This window comes from Paramormyrops kingsleyae, chromosome 20 (genome assembly GCF_048594095.1).
Source record: "Paramormyrops kingsleyae isolate MSU_618 chromosome 20, PKINGS_0.4, whole genome shotgun sequence".
Taxonomy (NCBI): domain Eukaryota; kingdom Metazoa; phylum Chordata; class Actinopteri; order Osteoglossiformes; family Mormyridae; genus Paramormyrops; species Paramormyrops kingsleyae.
This window is the reverse complement of record NC_132816.1, coordinates 6892665-6913290: the sequence shown is the minus strand read 5'-3', so window position 1 is coordinate 6913290 and position 20626 is coordinate 6892665. Positions and strand designations below refer to the sequence as shown.

The 20626-nt window shown below is 43.7% G+C and overlaps 1 protein-coding gene across 2 annotated transcripts; it reads left to right on the top strand.

Annotated features, from left to right (window-relative positions):
* The first annotated feature begins 12482 nt into the window (after positions 1-12482).
* On the top strand, positions 12483-20414 carry LOC111850773 (malate dehydrogenase, cytoplasmic-like). Of its 2 annotated transcripts, none has more exons than XM_023825002.2 (9): positions 12483-12835; positions 15475-15573; positions 15757-15853; positions 16561-16736; positions 17673-17795; positions 17980-18156; positions 19259-19372; positions 19760-19849; positions 20044-20414. In XM_023825002.2, exons 1-9 carry the CDS (start codon positions 12782-12784, stop codon positions 20164-20166), a joined length of 1053 nt encoding a protein of 350 aa, XP_023680770.1. In that variant the 5' UTR covers positions 12483-12781; the 3' UTR covers positions 20167-20414. The 2 variants fall into 2 exon arrangements, with proteins under 2 accessions (XP_023680770.1, XP_023680771.1); XM_023825003.2 differs by lacking the exon at positions 12483-12835 and adding an exon at positions 14794-14955.
* Positions 20415-20626: the final 212 nt, after the last annotated feature.

The window sequence follows — 20626 nt, the reverse complement described above, 5'->3', positions numbered from 1 at the left end:
TGAAGGCTTTTTTTCAGAAATATCTTTGACACGTAGAGAGCCCCAAATATAAATGGGTGCTTAGCATATTCGGGAGGAAAAACTTGCAGCTGGAAATATATACGATGTCAGTGTTGAGGAATGTACGCTGTAGCATCGCAGTTGTGAGTTTGCTCACAATGCTGCATATACACAATAACAAGAGAAGCCGATCGAATGACTTCATTGTGAAGGAAGGGCTCATGTGGTGAGTTATGGGGCAGTAAGCGTGGTCTGATTTTAATCCTGCTTTTTGTTTTCAACCCCACCCTTAGTGTAAATCCCTCCTGGAATGTGTGAGGGCATCAGTTACACTTGCTGAGATACCAATCGCGGATGAGGATGTTGATGGACTTCCTGGGTGGGAGTGTTCCAGTGCCTCTCTGGGTCACCTATCAGTCCTGCTAGCTAGACGCCCTCCTGCCTGTTACACAATAGATGCCACGGAACCAGGTAGGTGTACAGTAGGTCACCACAAGTTTGCTTGATGGAGTACAAGGCCTTGTAAGCATCACAGCCCTGATCAGCACTCGCTCCAGGGCTGTGGGGTTAGCTTAAGTGTACTCTTTGTCCCACACACCTTCAGCAGGTCACCAGGGTAACTATGAGCAGGTTGCTAGGGTAACTGTCTGTGAGCAGGTCTCCAGGATAACTGTCTGTGGGCAGGTCATCAGGGTAACTGTCTGTATGCAGGTAACCAGGACAACTGTCTGTGAGCAGGTCACCAGGGTAACTGTAAGCATGTTGCTAGGGTAACTGTCTGTGACCAGGTTTCCAGGATAACTGTCTGTGAGCAGGTCTCCAGGATAACTGTCTGTGAGCAGGTCTCCAGGATAACTGTCTGTGAGCAGGTCACCAGAGTAACTGTAAGCAGGTTGCTAGGGTAACTGCCTGTGAGCAGGTCTCCAGGGTAACTGCCTGTGAGCAGGTCTCCAGGATAACTGTCTGTGAGCAGGTCACCAGGGTAACTGTCTGTGTGTAGGTCAATAGGGTAAATGGAACCAAATATTTGCTTTTCTATTATGTTTTAGGTTCTGTTTAGAATTTCCTTTAAACAAGGACATACAGATAAGCCTTTAGATACAATGTATTAGTAATACGTTTTCCACAAAAATATATAAAATATATAACTAACTCGTTGTAAAATATATTGCACTTCCACTGTCTCTCTGAATTGTGTCTATATTTATATTGGAATTGATATTTGACTGTATTTATGTAGATACCACCGAAGAAAACTGACCACGGAGCAATCACACAGTGTACATGCAGCAGGAGACCGTGAAGCGGGGTACTATCAGCCTCAGTTGTCTTAATTTCACCTGCTGTACTTTTTCTCTCCTTTGTGTGGCTTGAGCAGATGCTGAAAGACTCTCTCACCAAGAGGTGCAATTACCGTGAACAGAGGAGAGGGGAAAATGGTCATTCTCTGCCTCTTTGTTCCATGAAGTGTGGACGTGCAGCTGTTTTCTTGCGCTCTTGACGCTTGTCTCAGTGACTGACAGGACTGCTGGGAAATCTGGCGACGAGGAGTTTCGGAGTCACCCCGGAGACAGCCAGTCTCAGCCATTAACTTCCCCTGCAGCTTCCACATGTGTCACATGTTATCTGATTGTAATTTAACCTGTAACACCCACTCAAATGTAATGAACAGCCAATGAACCATTTTCCCCATAAGCAATTCATACGCTGTTAGCGCGTTCATCTGGCGCTGGTGAAAAGCAGTAACCGTGCGACGGCAGCACACGTCACAGGAGGTAACTGTGCTCGACAAGCCGCGGCTGGTCCGCGCTTAACCGCCGAGGCTGACTCGACAAACGTGTGTGCAAACGAAGAGTGACAGATTTCATTTCCCAAATTCTTACCCCAGAGGGATTCGTTGGACCTGCAAGTAGAGGCAAGCTGACTGATCACAGAAAACTGTTAGCTTCAGATGCCTGGACAGTTCAGCTATTCTTATGGCACCTTAATACCTCGTCCCCAAACTACTTGCTGAAAGTAACATTCGCAGTTTGAAACACCTAATTATTTCCCTAATTGAATTCAGTCTTCTTTTTTAGTCTAGTTGGATGGATGGAGAAAAAATTGTAAAATGGAAATTGCTCTTTCCACAGAAGTTATATTAATGATTTAATGTGATTTTGTTTGTAATTTTTATACGTTTAATATGAATATATTTAAATGTGTTTTTGTTATCCAGCATTGTTTTTGAAATGTATTAACTCCAATATATAAAAATGTTTTGGGTGAAACACAGTTTTCCACAGAGAAGGTCTGCGGTCTTTTTATATTGTGATCATGTCAGTTTCAAGAATACAGATGAAAACAAAATGGATTAAACCTCAACAATGAAATGGATATGGCCTCAGCTGACCTGAGAACAGATCAGATTTAACCACCTGAGGGCGCTCATTCAATAAAAAACATTCATTAAATTAAATCAAGTCTGGAGTGAAGAAAGACGTTTAAATCTCTTGTAAAGGAATGTATATGTAGGAAGCACTTCTGGCTCAAAAACCCATCTCTTAGCTACCTTCTCAAGGGGATTTCCTACTAAGGAGCTTTTTCTCCTCTTCAGCAACGTCAGGCTTTGTTTTTGCGCCACCACCAGACACGTCATTGAATGGCGCGAGAATGGCGTCCTCTGCTGGTCATAAGTTAAAACGCACGTATATCCATGAGCAAAATCAATATCGCTCCTACTTCAAACTGTTGAAAAGGTTTATTGTCATTTGTAGCAGGACAGGTAACAAGTACCATAAGCTGCTCACTTCAGTTCAGGTTATGTGAAATCAGGAAGGAACGCATTGCCCATGTATACAGGGTTGCCAACTTTGGTCAGCTGGCTGAAGTGAGATTTTCAGTTTGAGACAGTCTGGCCCCTCACTTTCATGTATGTAACAGTTTTATTTCATTGTAAATAGTCTGTATGGTTTACGAAATACCCCAGTGCTTTTGATGTAGCTAATTTTGGGATTATAATGGAATAATTTAGATTGGCCGTAACGTTTCTTGCATGAGCATGAGAGTCTGGAAGCGTGAGCGGATGCGTGAGCATTGAGAATCCTGAATATATGCAGTTAACAGTGATTCCCAATCGGTTCCTGTTGTGAAATATACTGTCTGTAACACTGCTTTGTATCCCAGAATTCATTGCCTGGCTTCGGTGTTTCAGTACAAAAATATTTTTAAAGATTCCCAATGTTCACAGATCAAAAGATTCACTTTGCCTCAAATGACGCAGAATTGCCATGCGGCACTAAACATATGTGTGTTGGGCTGAAACGCTCTAGAAAACAAGCAGAGAAGGACGGTTCATGGGGATAGAGAACATGCTTTTGGCCGTTGTGTTTTCCAGACGGGTAGGGGCCTCAGGTTTGCACCGCGTCCTCTTCCGCCGTCTCCTTGCTTCGTTCACTCGGCTGTGCGGATGCCATATGGTCCCTGGGAGGAGCTGCAGCGCTCAGGCCAGAGTGTAATGGAACATGTCGGTTTGGTCCAAGACTGACGCCCATGGCTGCGGAGCACATGGGCGAGAAAAGCTTCCAGAGAAGACGTTATCATTACAGGCATCCGGAGAGGGACACGGGTTTCCATGTCTGACAGTGGGTTTTCTGCTCTTGCAGAGTGCTGAAGAAAGCACTCCGCATCTGGACAGCAAAGCAGTGCCCCGAGGTGTCATGGCAGCCCTTTGTGAGTGGCACTAGAGCCAGCAGTGAATGTATCCAAGATCGGGAGAGGCTAAGACTCTATGCTGCCATCCTAATAACCCAGCATCCTCAGACTGTTTCTGCTTCCATGAACTGTCAATAGCAGATGTCTCACTCCGTATACCTGGGACAATGTTTGACTATACCCAGCAACTACTATACTCCCAGGCCACTATACTCAATAACCAGTATACTCATTGGCCACTGTACTCAATGGCAGTGGTCATTATATGCAATGACCATTGTACTTAATGGCCACTGTAGTCAACGGCTGCTATACTTGATGGCTACAATACTTGATGGCTGCTATATTTGATGGCCACTATAATTTATGGCCACTATACTTGATGACTTGTGTTGTTATTAGCCCTAGTCTGACATAAAAAATTATAAGCTGACCCCGAGTGTATGTTCTGCTGAATGTCTTGGAGATGTTGTTTACAGTAATAAATGGAAGTTACATCATTAGAGGGAACAGTGTGGTTTTCAGTTTGGGAATTTGAGAGTATTTTTGGTAAAGAAAAACACAGATGGGTTACAGTGGAAACATGACTGAGTGAGGTGCTCTTGTAGTAAAACATACTAGCCAGACATAACTAATCAAAACAGAAAATAAAGCCCTGTGTTTATTTTCCTTCACATTTATTAATGAAGCTCTGGTTAAGTTCTGACTTCATGTCCTTCTCAGCTATCGGCAGGATGTCGTCGGCTTTCGGGAAACGTAAGGCAGCTGATTTATGCTGACTCCCATCGTATGCTCTGCACCTGCCAGGCAAGTCTCACATACCCTTGGCACATCACAGGGTGTCATAACAAACCAGTGAAGAACATCTGCACAGCAGCCAGCAGAGATAGCCTTGCTGATTTGGACTCTCCTCATCACAGATCAAATACAGCCTGTCACATGGAGCCCGGTGATCAGACTCCTGGCAAAATGAAGCTTATTAACGTCCTGACTCACTCAGGCAGCTCTAGAGGGAGACGTTTTTGTAAAGAAATTCTGTATGATTGTGAGTTTGTCAACCGTATCTCTTCCTTACAGGTAATCTGATGTAATGTGTAGAGAATTATAAAATGTCCTCTCTGCCCGCTCTGTGCCATACGACCTGGACCGTTCTTGCCCTCTTGTTAGAAAGAGGAATTCTTCTCTTCGCTTCAGTATAAGTCACCTGAGATTTCTGGGAAACCGAATCCTGTTCTGTACCAGCGCCAGTAGCTGCTGGGCGCAGGAAGTAGGATGCAGCAAAGGAGAAAATCCCCTCGTCAGTAGGGCAGTGCCGGGCTTGAAGCATTATCCGCCAGTATACTGTGTCACCCTTGTAACAGGACGTGTGTTGCCATAGTGGATGATTCCTCACATAGGATTCAAATGAAGGCACCCTGCTGACCCCCGTGTGGGAAATGGAACCGACAGTAATATGTCCCACATCCATGCTCTTTGGACTTGGCAAGGAGTTTAAGGAAGGTTGGTAGAGTGGAGGTGTACAGGGACTCCGGTAAGGCATGTGTAGCTTGCTCGCCAAAACAGAGTGATGGCTCCCTCTTGTGGTCAGTTACATTTAATGCAATGAAATTTGTCTCCAGATTGACCCATTTTGCTATAGCTGCATGCAATTGTTAGCGCTCTAGGTGCAATGCCCAGTTACCTACATTTCCCATCACTTGCTTTTTCAAGGTGACAATATTTTTTATATTTTGATTAAGGAATGGGTGATACCACTGATTTTCTTTTTTATCTGATTCCAACACAACACCAAGATCGGTACCCAATCCAAATATGAGCTGGGAGGGGTGGGGGTGTTGGTGGATTGATCATTGCATTTCCTTAATCACTAGTTAAACATTAGATCTTTAAACATTAGAATTGACTCTCAACATGAAATATTCAACATAGAAAGGATGGAGGTTTCAGTAACGATTCAGAACTTCCTTAATAGTCCTATGAGGCAAATCTCAACATGCACCACGAGGCTCACACTCATTAATTAAATTTTATGTGAAGTATATGTAGACGCACACCTTTCACTTGGCTCTCGTGCTCTTTAAAATGAAAAGTTTCTGTGAAGAAATCGCTGCATTCCGTCATCTTTTCATAAAATGTGACCGCATGTAGCTGCTTAATGATCTTTAATAATCAGATTTTCCACCATCTTTGTTATGCCAATATGTAATTAACTTATTAAGATGTTCAATGTGCTTTTTATCATCTCATTCTCTGTCTCTCCTGCGTCGTCGGCTCCCCTGTGAGGGTCTCGAGATGGCAGATTCCTTCCTGTGTGGGGGACAGGGGTGATGCGGCGGAGGAGAAGCACCAGAGGCTGGTTTGCCACGGGGTAGGTGCTAAGGTCCTGTGAACCTTCAAGAGCTGGTTCCCCAACTGCTGCAACCAGCACCAAAGACCTGGGTGGGCGAGGTCTTCATGTACATACCCTTTGGTTCTCTGTCTGTCAGGCCACCAAGCCTTGGGCAGACCTGCTACATGAATGCCGCCCTGCAGGGTCGGTTCCACCCGCTGCCCTGGAGGCCGGTGCCGTGTGCTGACCTGACGAGGTTCCAGCAGAAAGATCCACCTCATACAAGCTCTCTCACAGAACTCTTACACGCCATGTTTCAGTTGCGATGTCCACATGTGTTACCCACCTAATCAAATGTTTGTGCAGGTACGTTTATAAGCATATGGTTTATCAGCAAAAATCAATATTACCAGGACAGCATCTTTCTCTGTTTATTTGAGTTGTAATGCTTAAGTGTTGCAAACACATGCGTCATAAGACAAAAATCATAAATGACAATGAAGTTACAACTAAAAACTACATACACTCTCAGGAAAAAAAGGGTAAAAAACGTATCTTTGCTTGACACTGGGGCTGAGGAACATCTGAAAGGTACAAACAGCATTAATGTACCCCCATTGGTTCAAAAATGTTCCTCAGAGCCAATTTCTATACCTTAAAAGGTACAGTTACCTCCAGCTAATGGTACAGCTGGTAGACCATTGAGGGTACAGCTCCAGTGACACATAGCTGTTACACACAGTCACTCAATACTTCCTTTCCACACTTCATGTAAACTGACACACATGTAATGAAAAGCTCATTTCAAATGATCTAAATTTGGAGTATTACAACTTTAATAAGAAAAGACTTCCTTCCTTATCTGTATCTTCCTTTGTTGAAATAAAGGTGACGTCTGGTGCAGGGACGTGCTCAGTAAACATGGGCCTCTGGGCTTCCTCCATGTCCTTCAGTACCTGTAATTTGACACTCATTAGTTATGTTACCTTCCTCTATATGGCGCGACATAAAAAGAAGACACAATGTTTACCTGAACTTTAAGTATTTGTCCCCGATCTACAATCATCAGTCAACTTTACTGTATAGATTACTACACATTACAACCAGCAGCCTTGTATTAGTGTAGCATAAAATACAAAACAGTCTGTTATATAATTCTGAAGGTTTGACATATTACGGTGAGGTGTGTAACGGTGTGATCTGCATCTAAGGTAGCTCCGCTGCTCCTGGTATCACCAGTCTCTCCTACGCTCTTTTCTTACTGAACTTCACTAATATTCCAACATCACTCTCTCTTTCCTGCTCACTCTTGTATCTTGCTGTAACTCTCCCTACCCTCAGCAATACAGCTGTTCTTTGCTTGTCTCTGGTCCGTCTGTTTAAGGGGGAGGGAATCACAGGGAAACCAAATAGGCTACTGTACAATGCAATGAGAGGTGAAAAGACATTCCAGCTGATGGCAACGATAAAATAAGTGGTTTAGCGAAAATAACAGAGTATTTCCAGTAACTTCCTCTTGCCCAGAAGCAGGAGTCTGTCTAGGAAGGTCCCAGTACCTTGGCTGTAGTTATAGCTGGTTTCACCCCCTACCACTCTGAAATTCTTCCTGCTGTAGTAGATTTTTCTATATAGTTTACTGTTAAGTAAAATATATTGTGATTATGTGTATAATGAGAGTTTGCTCTCAGGTAGCTACCTCTTTGCTGTGCTGTGGAGGTGATTGTGCCCTTCTGCCACATCAGCCCAGGATTTTGTGGGGTATCTGCAGGAAGGGGTGAACCTGCTGGAGGTAAAGTTCCTGCAGAATGTATGACTCTCCTCCCCCCCCCTGCCTAGCATCCTCGCAGCATCTGCTGGTAGGGGATCCATACAATCAATCAGACTAATGTTCATACCTGCATATGTTTGTCTATTTACAGCAATTCCCATCTTTAGAAGTAGTTAGAATGTGTATGACTGTCTGCTCATATTTTGGCATTTTACTGTATGTTTCTATGCTCTTGTGTGTTTCGGGCATCCATCAGATGTGGTTCCTCGGGGTGTGCTGACTGGGATGTCCCTCTGACCTGGGAGATCCCTGAAATGGGGGAGCAGCGTGATCTTCCTACGGAGGAGAACCAAGTCTGCACTTTCCCTCGAGCTCATACTGTGGAGTGAAGCTGAACCTTTTCAAGTACAGGACCAGGACACTGCACACATAGGAGAATCAATGAGGAAGAAAGAGAGGAATTGTACTGAATAGTATTGAACAGTACTGAGCACACGTCTCATTTTCTATGAGGAAATGAACTACAAAAAGGTCAACCCATTTGCCACACTGTGCACATTACTGAGCAACATGTATGTATATATCTGTTGTTACTCACTGGGGCTTTATTAACTGAAACTACAGGCAGGGCAAAGGAAATGGACCATGAGGGGTCAAAACAGGGTAGGGAGGATCAGGCAAAAGCACTGGGGACACTGGGGACACTGGGGAGCACATGCAGACAGCAACATCAATGACTGGACTGGGGAGTTTGAGACAGGGAGGCACTATTTACATCACTGACGAGGGAGCAGACGAGAGGCACCTGGAGTGATCCACACAAGGGCTGTAACGAGAGGCAAGATTAAACAAGGTGTGGCTCATTAGAGAACGAGGGGGAAGGGATGCAGGGCGTGATACTGAGAACCTTTTACCAGAACCATTAGAACACAACATGTACATGCCTGTACTCTCCCATTGTTCAACTAACTTTCCCAGTTCATTTAACTGGAATATCTGGCAGCTGGTGAAACCATGGGCATCCAAGATGATAGGTGATAAACAGAAAAAGCCGGTGAACTGAAAACGTTTGTATAAAACTGATGTTGCTTTAAATGTCCAGTATTAGGTTTTTATTTAATCATTGTATACTCCATAGTCACACTGTCCTAAAGAAAAATGTAGTCATAACTGCTTAGTGATTCTGTATTCATGCAGCAAAGAAGTGACTTACATTCTGCTCATCTTCAGCAAACTGCTCTGAAACTGTGCCAATTAGATTTCTCAATAAAGCCTTTTCCTGCTTTGTGCTTCAACCATGTGTTGAAGCTAGAAGATCAGTGAAATATCTGCAGATCAAGGGAGGCAGAGAATGGATGCCGGTATCTCACATTAATTTTTAACAATCATTGGGTTTGAAGAGTCATATGTTTTTATTGGTTGTTATATTTATGTATCGCTATATGTATAGTTAAAATAAGTTCTGCTACTCGATTCCACTGCATTTTTCAGATTTATGCTTGAGTTTGATTTTATTCTAAACAAATAACAGCACACTTTTTATAGGCCTATTGTATTTCATTTTAGCATAACCAGTGTTTTGAATAATGCTACTTGACGTCATTTATTAAATATAAATATGTCATTAATATTTAACATGTAATGCTGAAGAATTTGAAAAAATGTGGAATATCGTGCAGTCTGCCCCAGGACTATATTAAATTGGAGTATTAAGATCGTTAATGTGAAATTAAAGAGATCCTCCGAAAATACTTCATCAAAAACATGACAAGACACAATGGAAGCTCCTATGTAACCTTTAAAAATAAAAATAAACATACAATAAATGACGTCAAGTAGCATATTTGCTTAGGACATTTGACCTTGTAACCAAATTATATTGTTAAATTATTTCATTTGGCTTTTAATCTTATTAATGGCCATTAGCAGTTCTTTAATATTTTTCATTTGCAGATGTTAAAAATGGGTGTGGTAATGAAGTAGGTTTCTGACTGTAACAGCCATACCTTTTATTATTAATCAGTGTCACTATGGACACCAGGCAGCCAAGCAGATGGCTTCCCTCCACAATCCCCCCCCCCCCTTCCCTTTGGTCTCTCATGCTACTCGATGGCATGTTCATGTTGTGGTGCCTCAGTCTGTTCACCTTGCTGTTGCTGGTTATCCTTCCTCTTTAAACATAAAATTCAAAGCATTGTGGTCTTCTTCTAATGTACATGGTCTTCTCATAACATGTCCAAAATTAGACAGCTTCAGTCTGACTAGCTTCAGCCTTCAGGTGAAAGTTCAGGCCTTATTTAATCGTGAATCCACTTATATTTGAATTCTTAAAAATCGTTGGCCAGCATCAAACTCAAGAAACTTTTTTTGCCCTGTTTCTTCATTGTCCCATGTTCATGTCCCAGAAAATATCATATTTTGAGATTAAATTTTTTCAAGGTGTTTCCTCACAAAGCACCATTTTGCAGTGTATTTCTTGACTGCTGGATCCTTTGTTGCTGATGTTCCTAGGAGATAAAAGCTGTATACAAGCTCATAGGAGTTGTATTTGCACAAAAATGTTCTGAGGACAGAAGGAATCACGGTTGGTTCAGAGAGATAACCAATCAGATTGTAGTGGAGGGGGGGGGGGTCTAAGCTACTAGAGGAGGCTGGGCCAACCAATCAGATGTCTTGTTCCAGCCTCCTCTAGTTGCTTGGACCCACCCCCTCTACAATCTGATTGGTTATCTATTTGAACCAGTCATTTTTCTTTCTGTGCTCAGAACATTTTTGAGTAAGTAAAACTCCCACGAGTTATCTATAGCCTCTATGCCAGGGGTCTCCAACTCCTGGAGAGCTTCTGATGAGCCACACTAGTTCTCAGGTAAATACCAGGAGCAGGTGTGGCTCATCAGAAGCCAGGTAGGATAGAAAACTTACTGGATAGTAGCTCTCCAGGACCCCCTGCTCTATGCCTTCCCTATGAACACTAGTTAGTTGTTGGCCCTGTGGTCATAACCTTTGTTTTCATCAGATCTTTGGATGTTTCTTTCAGCTATCCTGAGTTCACAATAGATTGTTGTTGTCCAGTCCAGCTGCTTTCATTATACAAACATATATTCTGCCCAGTTCAAACACCAAAGAAAGCTTTCTTGAAATTCAGAAGGCAGATATTGACCCCCTCCCCCCTTCTTGACATGACTCGCAAGTTCGGAGCGGGGAAGAAGTCCAGGGATTCGGGGGAACGAGGGATTTATTTGGGGAGAACACATTCGGGAACACGGAGCAACAAGCAGGACTGACGTCAGTGAACGGACTCGGGAAACATGCACAGACACTCACTTAAATAGACAGAGTTAATTAACACAACTAGAAACAGCTGATAACAAGAGGGATTCCACAGGAGGTAAACGAGGGGGCGTGGCACACAGGGGGGTCGGGACAGTCAGGGCGTGACACTTTTTTCAGCTATCCATTGGGTGCCTAAAATCATGTCTCTTTTTCCTCACACTTTCCTAAATGTTCATCCATCCATTTTCCATGCCCATTTATCCTACAGGGTCACAGCGGCCCTTCATTGGCCTAAAACCATTGGCCTGAGGCAGGGAATGTCACGCCCCCTGGGGTGGGGCGGCACAGAAGCCGCCGATTATCGCAATCGGACCAGGCTACTTTCAGCAACCTCCCAAAGTTACGAAGTGTTGTTGCCATTTCCGATGACACTTACTAAGCATTTCTCTGTCTCGTGTCTTGCCCTCCTGCCCTGCTCCCCTGGTCATCGCTGCCTGCCTGCCCGTTCCTGCCCGTTCCTGCCCTGCCTGCCTCCGTCCCGCTTCCTGCCCCGTCGTCTCCACATCTCGTCTCTATTTGTAGGACTGACTCACCCAGCTTTCGACCCGACTATCCACCTGCCTTGTCCCTTGGACTTTTGGTGCAACAAATCTCCTGCATTCCGGGGTCTGCCTCGTCTCTATGCATTCAGCGTCACAAGGAATGCCCCACCAGAGATGGGGGGGGGGCAAGGCCCTAATTATAATAGGCCTATATATTTGGGGGACATTGTGAGCACATCTGAATATTGGGGAAAACATAAAAATTTGTAGGCAATTAAACTGTTAGTATAAACTAATTATTTCAGTTATTGACTAATATTCCTTTTGATTTATCTTTTTCAAAATAGGGATATCCATTGGCCTGTTACAGTTATTTTTCTATAATTAATTAAAATATTCAGTAATACACAAATATATATTGTATATGGGGGGGCATGGTGGTGCAGTGGTTAGCACTGTTAGCACAGAGTGCCTCGCACCTCTGGGACTTGGGTTCAAGTCTCTGCCTGGGTTACATGTGTGTGGAGTTTGCGTGTTCAGATAACAAGTTAGCCAAAAAGCTTAAAAACGATTTGGGACAGTCCGAAGTTACTCCATCTTTTATGGATAGATCGCGTATACTTCCGGCTTTAAACTCGGTATAGTATGTTTCGCAGCCTTACCTTCCCTCCTACACAACTACATCGATCTTTAACGCGGTACCCTCAACCCAACATAGGTATAATAAATCAACGAGTTGAAATATTGCCAAAACGACGCAGCGCTGCGGAGAAGCAGACTGATGGGTGGTGTTTTATTAATATATGCAAAGAAATTAATACCAGTCCACCGCAGAGTGCCTCAATTGCAATGATGTCATCTCTTACTCTTGGGCGTGATGGAAGCAGTGTTTTAATATAGATCAGTGATCGTAAATGGAGGAACGAATACACGCAGCGGTTCTAAGGTTATTTTCGTTCCTCAAAGCTTATTATTGGACTGAAACGCTGGTGAGAGTGTGTGGAGGCGCAATGACGGCTGCGTGTGTGTCGGATACTGCGACGCGCCTCTCGTAGGCATTGCATTCTCCAGCGCACCTTCCGCTCGCCACATCGCGCCGCGCTGCTCCTCCACCAGCGTTGGAGATACGGGGACGAAGCGGACGTACATCGGGGAGCGGGGACCGGCGTTTTCAAGATGCTGACCTTATTGACAGCCATGTATCTGGTGGTCAGGGCGACTTCGTCGCAGGTAAGGGGGTCCTCCTTGATGCCGACAGCAGAAGCCGCGATGCCGTGGGACACTTATAGGAGACAATGCATGCGAACACGCCCACATGATATGTTTGAACTCCAACCCCCCTATCCTACCGCGAATGCTCGTGAAAATACGGCAGAAATTATCATATATATCGCTCAATTTGGTTAATTTGTAAGACATGGATAGTGTCCACTAGTAATTAATTACGCAATTTGTGCGTATATTTTTCTCATGGGTCTAACGGAATCGGTTAATCCATTAAATTCAATACACAACTGCGGTTATTCATATATTTGGGGTAACTGCAGAATCCTTTTGGAGGGTTAAATCATTTGCCCGTACCTGGCACTTGGAGGCTGGCCACAGCTGTGGGTATGTGGTTAGCAGCAGCACCATGGAGAGCTCCGTTTACGGAAGCTTGTCGCCTCTACGGCTGCCCTATTTCCCTCCTTGTCCAGACGTTGCAGTGCACATTTTGGGACGGTACTCTGCAGGATGTCTGAGCTTCTTATGAATATTTGTAGATCTGTGCTCCGTCGTATGTAGGGCCTAGCTAGGATTAAATCTCAATCAGCTACCAGTTCAATATTATGCAAATTGTCAGCATATATAAATAAAATTTACTGTTTAACTTTTGTGAAAAGCTAGATAGCTAGATAGCTAGTTAGATAGATAGATAGATAGATAGATAGATAGATAGATAGATAGATAGATAGATGGATGGATGGATGGATGGATGGATGATAGATAGATATTCCATACCCCTGATCAGGCATTTAGAGTACAGGACATAGATGCTAATTTTGGTACCACATAGCCTATGTGGACAAGGACATGATGGATTTTCTGGATGAAATTAGTAAGCCACCTGCAGGAACTGGGAGGGACTGACAGATACCGTAAACCACACAAGGTTATCACGGTGGCTGTTCCAAACGTACCGATAGGAGTGTACACCACACTCACACTCACCATGGCCAGGCAGGTGCTGAAACGAGAGTTTGCGTGCAAACGTAACATTATAGGCTACCTGTGATACATATGAGGACCATCGGAATGGACCTCAAAACAACATGTCTCCGTAGTAAATCCAATTTTTCAGCCTGCAACAGGATACACCGATAACTCTCTTAGTAAATCCGAACGTCTTTGCTGGAATTCTATTCCTGATGTTCAATACGACAGCTAAGTAGGCTAACTGGGCGTTGCGAGTGTATCGTCCTCACAGACAAGTAAAACCGCGGCGCTAATTTAACGCTAAATTCCTCAGATTTGATTTTATCCTTCTCAAATGCAAGCGAACAAAACAGGTTCCCACTAGTGACGATGTAGCAAAATGCCTTTGGATCGCTTGTGTGTGAAGATGCTTAGCAACATTGTTTTTCATTACGGATTTTATATCAACTTTTATTGAGGCATGACATACTACCCAGTGGACGGATACGTGCTTAGGCTCGTCAGAGAGTAACAATGCATCATCGTCAACATCGTCATCGTCATCGTCATTGGTAGTAGTATTACTTTGCGAAATCATTCTTTCTGAGCGACGGCCTCTACTGTTCCCTCAACGACCTTTCATTTCATTTTTCGCGATTTAGGCTCCCCTGTTTATTCTTACATAAGGACACCGCGTTGCACGCGCTCAGAAGGACACGGAGAATGTGCTCCTGAGCTGCTAAAATACTCATTTGCACTTAATTTACCAAACGATCAGTAATAACAACACGCGGAGACTCTTCAAATGTACCCTTCGAATCTGATATTCTACTCATTTCACGCAAACCAACAGTTCTAGCAATTTCATTTCTTCCAAGTTACCGGCGCTAAATGGCACAGTGAGTCGGAGAGCTTAATAGTTAACAGCGTAATGATATCGTTAACTCGATTTCTGCTTTTCCAAAAAAGGATATGGGCGGATCAGCTCGGTTATGGGTGGTGTGTTTTTATAGCCTGTACCGTCTGACAGTGAGAAATCTTGAACTTTTAACCACAGATCCCAGCGCACGACCGTAGCAGCGTTACTTTCACCCACTTCATATCAGTGCATGTAGTAAAGGTGACCCTTTCAGGCTGGGGGAGCAGCTGACTTTAAGTCGGAAGCTGGAAAGATGGTAAGATAGGTATATCTGTGCTGTGGTGATGATAGTCGAACAACTCCTAAAATCGTCTAATATAATGTTGGTATTTGTTGTGCATTTTCTGCCTCATATCAGGAATAAAAAGCTCCGCTTTTAAATACTACTTTTAATAATGTTATGTAGGTATTTGCAGTAGGCCTACATGTCATTTGATTGTGATGTGGATTCATATTTCAGATATAGGGCCTGCATTCACACTTTAAGGGGGGGCGGTTACTTGTGTATTGCTGTAATGTTAACGTTGAGTTTAAATGTTAAAAACAGCCGTCTAGCTACGATCGAGCTTATGGCACTTTTGCATGCAGTTCCTTTTTTTCATTGTGAAATTTTTGGTTTTACTTTTATATCCGGTTTAAACGTAACTCTGGCAGTTACAAGGGGAACGTCTAAGCAAATCATGGCAATTACTGTCCATCAGCTATTTGCCAACCGAAGCGTGACATTCATTTTTAAGATGGCATCCCTGCAGATGACGGCTCTGTGTTTTCGCAGTGTGATCCCATTCGAGTGCTGGTTACTGGCGCCGCAGGGCAGATCGCCTACTCCCTCCTGTACAGCATTGCCAAGGGAGATGTCTTTGGCAAGGACCAGGTAAAACCCGCATTTTTCGGCAGATGACTTTGCCATATTGCAAAACTACAAGTGTCATTGTAAGGGACTAACATAAAGCAGAACGCCCGTACATTTTCTAAGTGAGATCTAACGTACTCATCTATATATTACATAATGGCTCTGGCAGAAAAAAAGAGCTTCATGTTGAAATATTTTTACCAGCCCATTATCCTAGTTCTGCTGGACATCCCAGCCATGCTGCCAGTTCTGGACGGCGTGGTTATGGAGCTGCAGGACTGTGCTCTCCCGCTCCTAAGGGGTGAGTTTGTCTGAGTTCGCAAGGTCAAAAAATAACTGCTGACCAAACTGAACTTTAAACCCTGTATGTTCTTTGTACCTTTTTGTTCACGACATGAAGCCATTTTAAGAAAAATCTTTCTGCAGCTTTTATTTGATGCAGCTATTCAGTATCAATTCCATCTTAAGGATAGTTGTCATCTGAAGGCATCTTACTCATTTCCCACCCCTGCTATCCTGGTTTTTTCCACAAGAGCACAGCTTGTTCACAGCATGGCCTGTGAGGAGGTGTGTTCAGCAGGAGCTCTCTGATTGGTCCGTCGAATTCTGAATGAATCTCCTACCAACCCTGCCCTTGCTGGTGCAGACAACGAGGAGACAGTGTTCAGTGGGGCTTGAATCAGTGAACTCTGACTGAAGTTCACCCTGAAAGAGCAGCCTATCACTGCCAGGGACAGGGGGGAATGTTATCTGAGAATCCACAAGCTAAGCAGTATATCAAAACAACTGGTCAATAAATTACTGACTTATTTGTTAATTTGTGGCTGTAATAATATTAATCACCCTGTTGATGCATCTGAAGATTATAGATTAATGATCATCTATTACCATAAGTAGCACCTGCATGTTTTTTTACACCCAGAAAAAAGTGAAGTTACAGGTTTGAGATATATTGAAAGTATATTTTTATTTAAGACTAAGAAGGGCCTAATTGCTGTGTTTCTGCAGAGGTAATTCCAACGGATAAGGTGGAGGTGGGCTTCAAAGACTTGGATGCTGCAATCCTCGTTGGCTCCATGCCCAGGAAGGAGGGCATGGAGAGAAAGGACCTTCTCAAAGCCAATGTGGCTATCTTTAAGACCCAGGGGGCTGCCTTGGACAAGTATGCCAAGAAGACTGTGAAGGTGACTGACTCTGAAGAGGCAGTTCACCTATTTTAGTTAAAATTCTAATTCATTTACATTCTTCTTTGATTAACATATGGGGCCTTTCAAGAGCAGGATTGTGTTTCGTAGGAGTTGCAGAGCATTAATTTATCCTATACCAGTCATATTTATTTTTTATGTATAATTACGGTTGTCTTTTAGTGAAATATGATTAAAATTTAAATTATTCATTGACGTGGTGTTGAAATGCTCACGTGCGCCTCCTGCTGGTGTCTAATCTCCAGTGCAGTCATGTGATTATATCGACTCAGGTCCATTTCCTTGGTTCAAACTAATTTGCCAAGTCGTTGGTTTGGTTTGATCCAGCTGTACGGATGTGTCAGTCATCACGCATGATCAATGAAAAAGTAATTTAACATAATTACCACTGTACATTAGGTTTGGCTGCTGACAAGGGGTCTGTTCTGACATAATGTATCTGAAGTGTTTCTTTGCAGAGGTTCCTTCAAGCACTCAGAAAATTGAGGACCTGGAAAATGTCATTAAGCTAACCAAAAACTCCCCACAGATTTAAATAGCTGCAAGATAGCAACCAGAGAAATTGATTTCCGTAATTAGTTTATTGTCAAAATAGGAGTATTATACAATATAAATAGTTTATCTTGACAAGACACAAAAAGTATAAACCACAAATCTATGAATTATATATTATATCCCACAGTTGTAACTGGTGTATGTTCAATATGTCATCGACATTTAACATTGATTTTATGTGCAGTCAAGGAGATCTCTTGCAGTAATTTATTGATTGACTATGCAGCGGTACCTCAGCTAAACTGCACAACATTGCAGCAAAATGGCTGCTTTGTGGCTCATGGTGGGGATTATTCTGGAAGGACATGGCGGTTTATTGCATTTGACATGTGGTTGCTTCTCCCTTACTTGCTCTCTCAGGTCCTGGTTGTAGGAAATCCAGCCAACACCAACTGCTTGATCGCCTCCAAGTCTGCCCCTTCCATCCCCAAGGAGAACTTCTCCTGCCTGACCAGGCTGGACCATAACAGAGCCCGCTCACAGGTCTCTGTCTTGTTTGCCACTGTGCCATGTGATATGGACTGTCCCTTTAAGGCCATTCCTACAGCTGCATTGACCCGTTTCTTTAAACATTAAGCTGTATGTTCAGTATTTAACCCCTCAACTTCCAGTGTGTTGCGTCCCTCATTTGTCTTTCTGTGTTCTTTTTAAAAATGTGTGCTCTCAGGTGGCCATGCGAGTAGGCGTGTCCTCGGACAGCGTCAAGAACGTCATCATCTGGGGGAACCACTCCTCTACCCAGTACCCAGACGTCCACCACGCCACAGTCAATCTACGCGGCAAGGAGGTGTCCGCTTTGGATGCAGTGAATGACAACGCCTGGCTAAAGGGGGACTTCATCACTGTGAGTCAATGAGCTCAGTCCGCCCCCTGCTGGGGAACTTGACTAGCACTATCATCTCTAAAACTTTAGTAAAGATAAAAAGACTGAAAGAATATTTGAAATCACCAAAATGCCTTTACTATTAAAAATAAAGATTCTACAGATAGAGCCCCGTGCCTTTAATGGTCATTTAAAATGATTGGTCAGTGTTTCGGCAGTTATTTGCATTAAATACCTCCATGCCTCTGTACCCAGATAGAAAACAGTTTTGTGTTGTGGGGAACATTGCGTTATGTGCTAATTCACACAAACTGGACTTTAGACTTATGATTTGATTTATTAAGCTAAAGAGTGTGTCATCTTAAAGGGGCAGCATCCATTTAATATACCATTCAGCGTTACTGTCTTTTATCTAGATGGCGATCACAGTTAGGTTCATCCATGAGAACACTTTTGCAGTGCCTTTGGTGCAGAGGCTAGTGACAGATTAACAGCTAGTTAGTTGTGATAAAGCTATTGATGCCCCCCGCCCCCACCCAATCAGGACTGTAAAATGGGGGTGGGATGGAGGTGACACACAATAAACCGCAGAACATTTGATAGTTTGATTTGATTCCTGTCATACAGAAAACTGCCCTCTGGTCCCAAAATCGTAACGGTGCAGTTGGAATATTAATAAGAACATAAGAACATAAGAAATTTACAAACGAGAGGAGGCCATTCGGCCCATCAAGCTCGTTTGGGGAGAACTTAGCTAATAGCTCAGAGTTGTTAAAATCTTATCTAGCTCTGATTTAAAGGAACCCATGGTTTTAGCTTCCACTACAATAGCAGGAAGACTATTCCATACTCTGACTACACGCTGTGTAAAGAAGTGCTTCCTCAAATTTGTTTTAAAATGTTCTCCCGCTAATTTCCACTTATGGCCACGAGTTCTAGTATTTAGACTAATATTGAAATAGACTAATATTTAACGTAGAGGAGACCTGAGAGCTCACCATAGTTAATGATCCTGCTTCTTATCTCATGTTATGCTGAATATATGGTGCCACAGACCCAGGTGTGTGTGTGTGTGTGTGTGTGTGTGTGTGTGTGCACTCCTGATGCCCCCCCTCCCCCCCAGACCGTGCAGCAGCGCGGAGCGGCCGTCATCAAAGCCAGGAAGCTGTCCAGCGCCATGTCAGCGGCCAAGGCCATCTGTGACCACATGAAGGACATCTGGTTCGGCACTCCTGAGGTGCGAGCCGGGAACAGGGCGGGAGGGTGGGGACTGTCACCCAGCATCCATGGGTTCAATCAGAACGAGCTTTGGAGCCGGTGACATTTACCCAGCTGGTGGTGGGTGGTCAGGTGGCCTTAGAACACCTCCAGTTCCTGTGTTTGACAACATGGCTCTGCATCAGAGCCCTTTTTGAGGGTAACAGGTTCCCGTGTTAAAAAAATAAAACTAGCACATGCATCAGAGAGACAATCGAGGGCCTTTAGTTCCAGCAAACAGCTGTACGGAGCCATTGCAGAGCAGCACCGCCAGTCTCCTCCTCGCCTGCAGAATGAAGCAGAGACTCATTTCAGTCTGTTTGTTTGAAACATGGCTTGACCTTTCACCCCTTCTTGTCCGCTGTAGGGAGAGTTCGTCTCCATGGGTGTTTACTCCTCCGGGAATTCATATGGAGTCAGTGATGACCTAATGTATTCATTCCCGGTCACAATCAAGGTATGGCACCTTGGCATGAGACCACACTTTCTTGTGCTATGCACACGCTGCTCACTGGTCTTTCTCATGTGTGATATTGATGTTTCTGTGCCTTGGGGAAGCTACAGTGCTCTTCTGATTCTGTATGTGTAGTCAAAAAGTTGGTAGGGCATGCTAAATTCTGATTGGATGTCCCTCTGGCCTACTCCCCACAGAACAAGACGTGGAAGATCGTGAATAACCTCACGATCAATGACTTCTCCCGTGGTAAGATGGACGCCACAGCCGCCGAGCTGGTGGATGAGCGGGACACGGCCATCTCCTTCCTGAGAGCGTGACTGGGGACGCGGCAGCGATCCGACACCCATGAATCTATCGGCTCTCGTCTGTGACAGACCTCTGATGTCACTCCGCGTGTCTCATTCATCAGATTTTACTAGTAATATTGTAAACGAGTAAGAAGCCAGCCGGCCTTTGTTGACAGACAAAGGAGTGTTTTAGCTGTCATTATTTGCTAGTTGTCTTTGTTACCATAAAGGTTGCCTGTTAAATCCAATAATTAAAAAAATGTAAATTGTTTTGAGAATTGTGGCTGTTTTTGTGATCTGAATGTTTTGCAATATTTGGGTAGTATGTTTACAGCTTAGCTTACATAAATTCTCCCATTGGAACCTTGGTCAGGTGCCCTGAACAGTTTTGGTAAGTCAATAGACAGGGCACTCCATGAATTATGGCGTAATGACAACAACTCACCACACGGGGGAGACCACTGTCTGAAAGTCAAAAAAAAAATTTAAA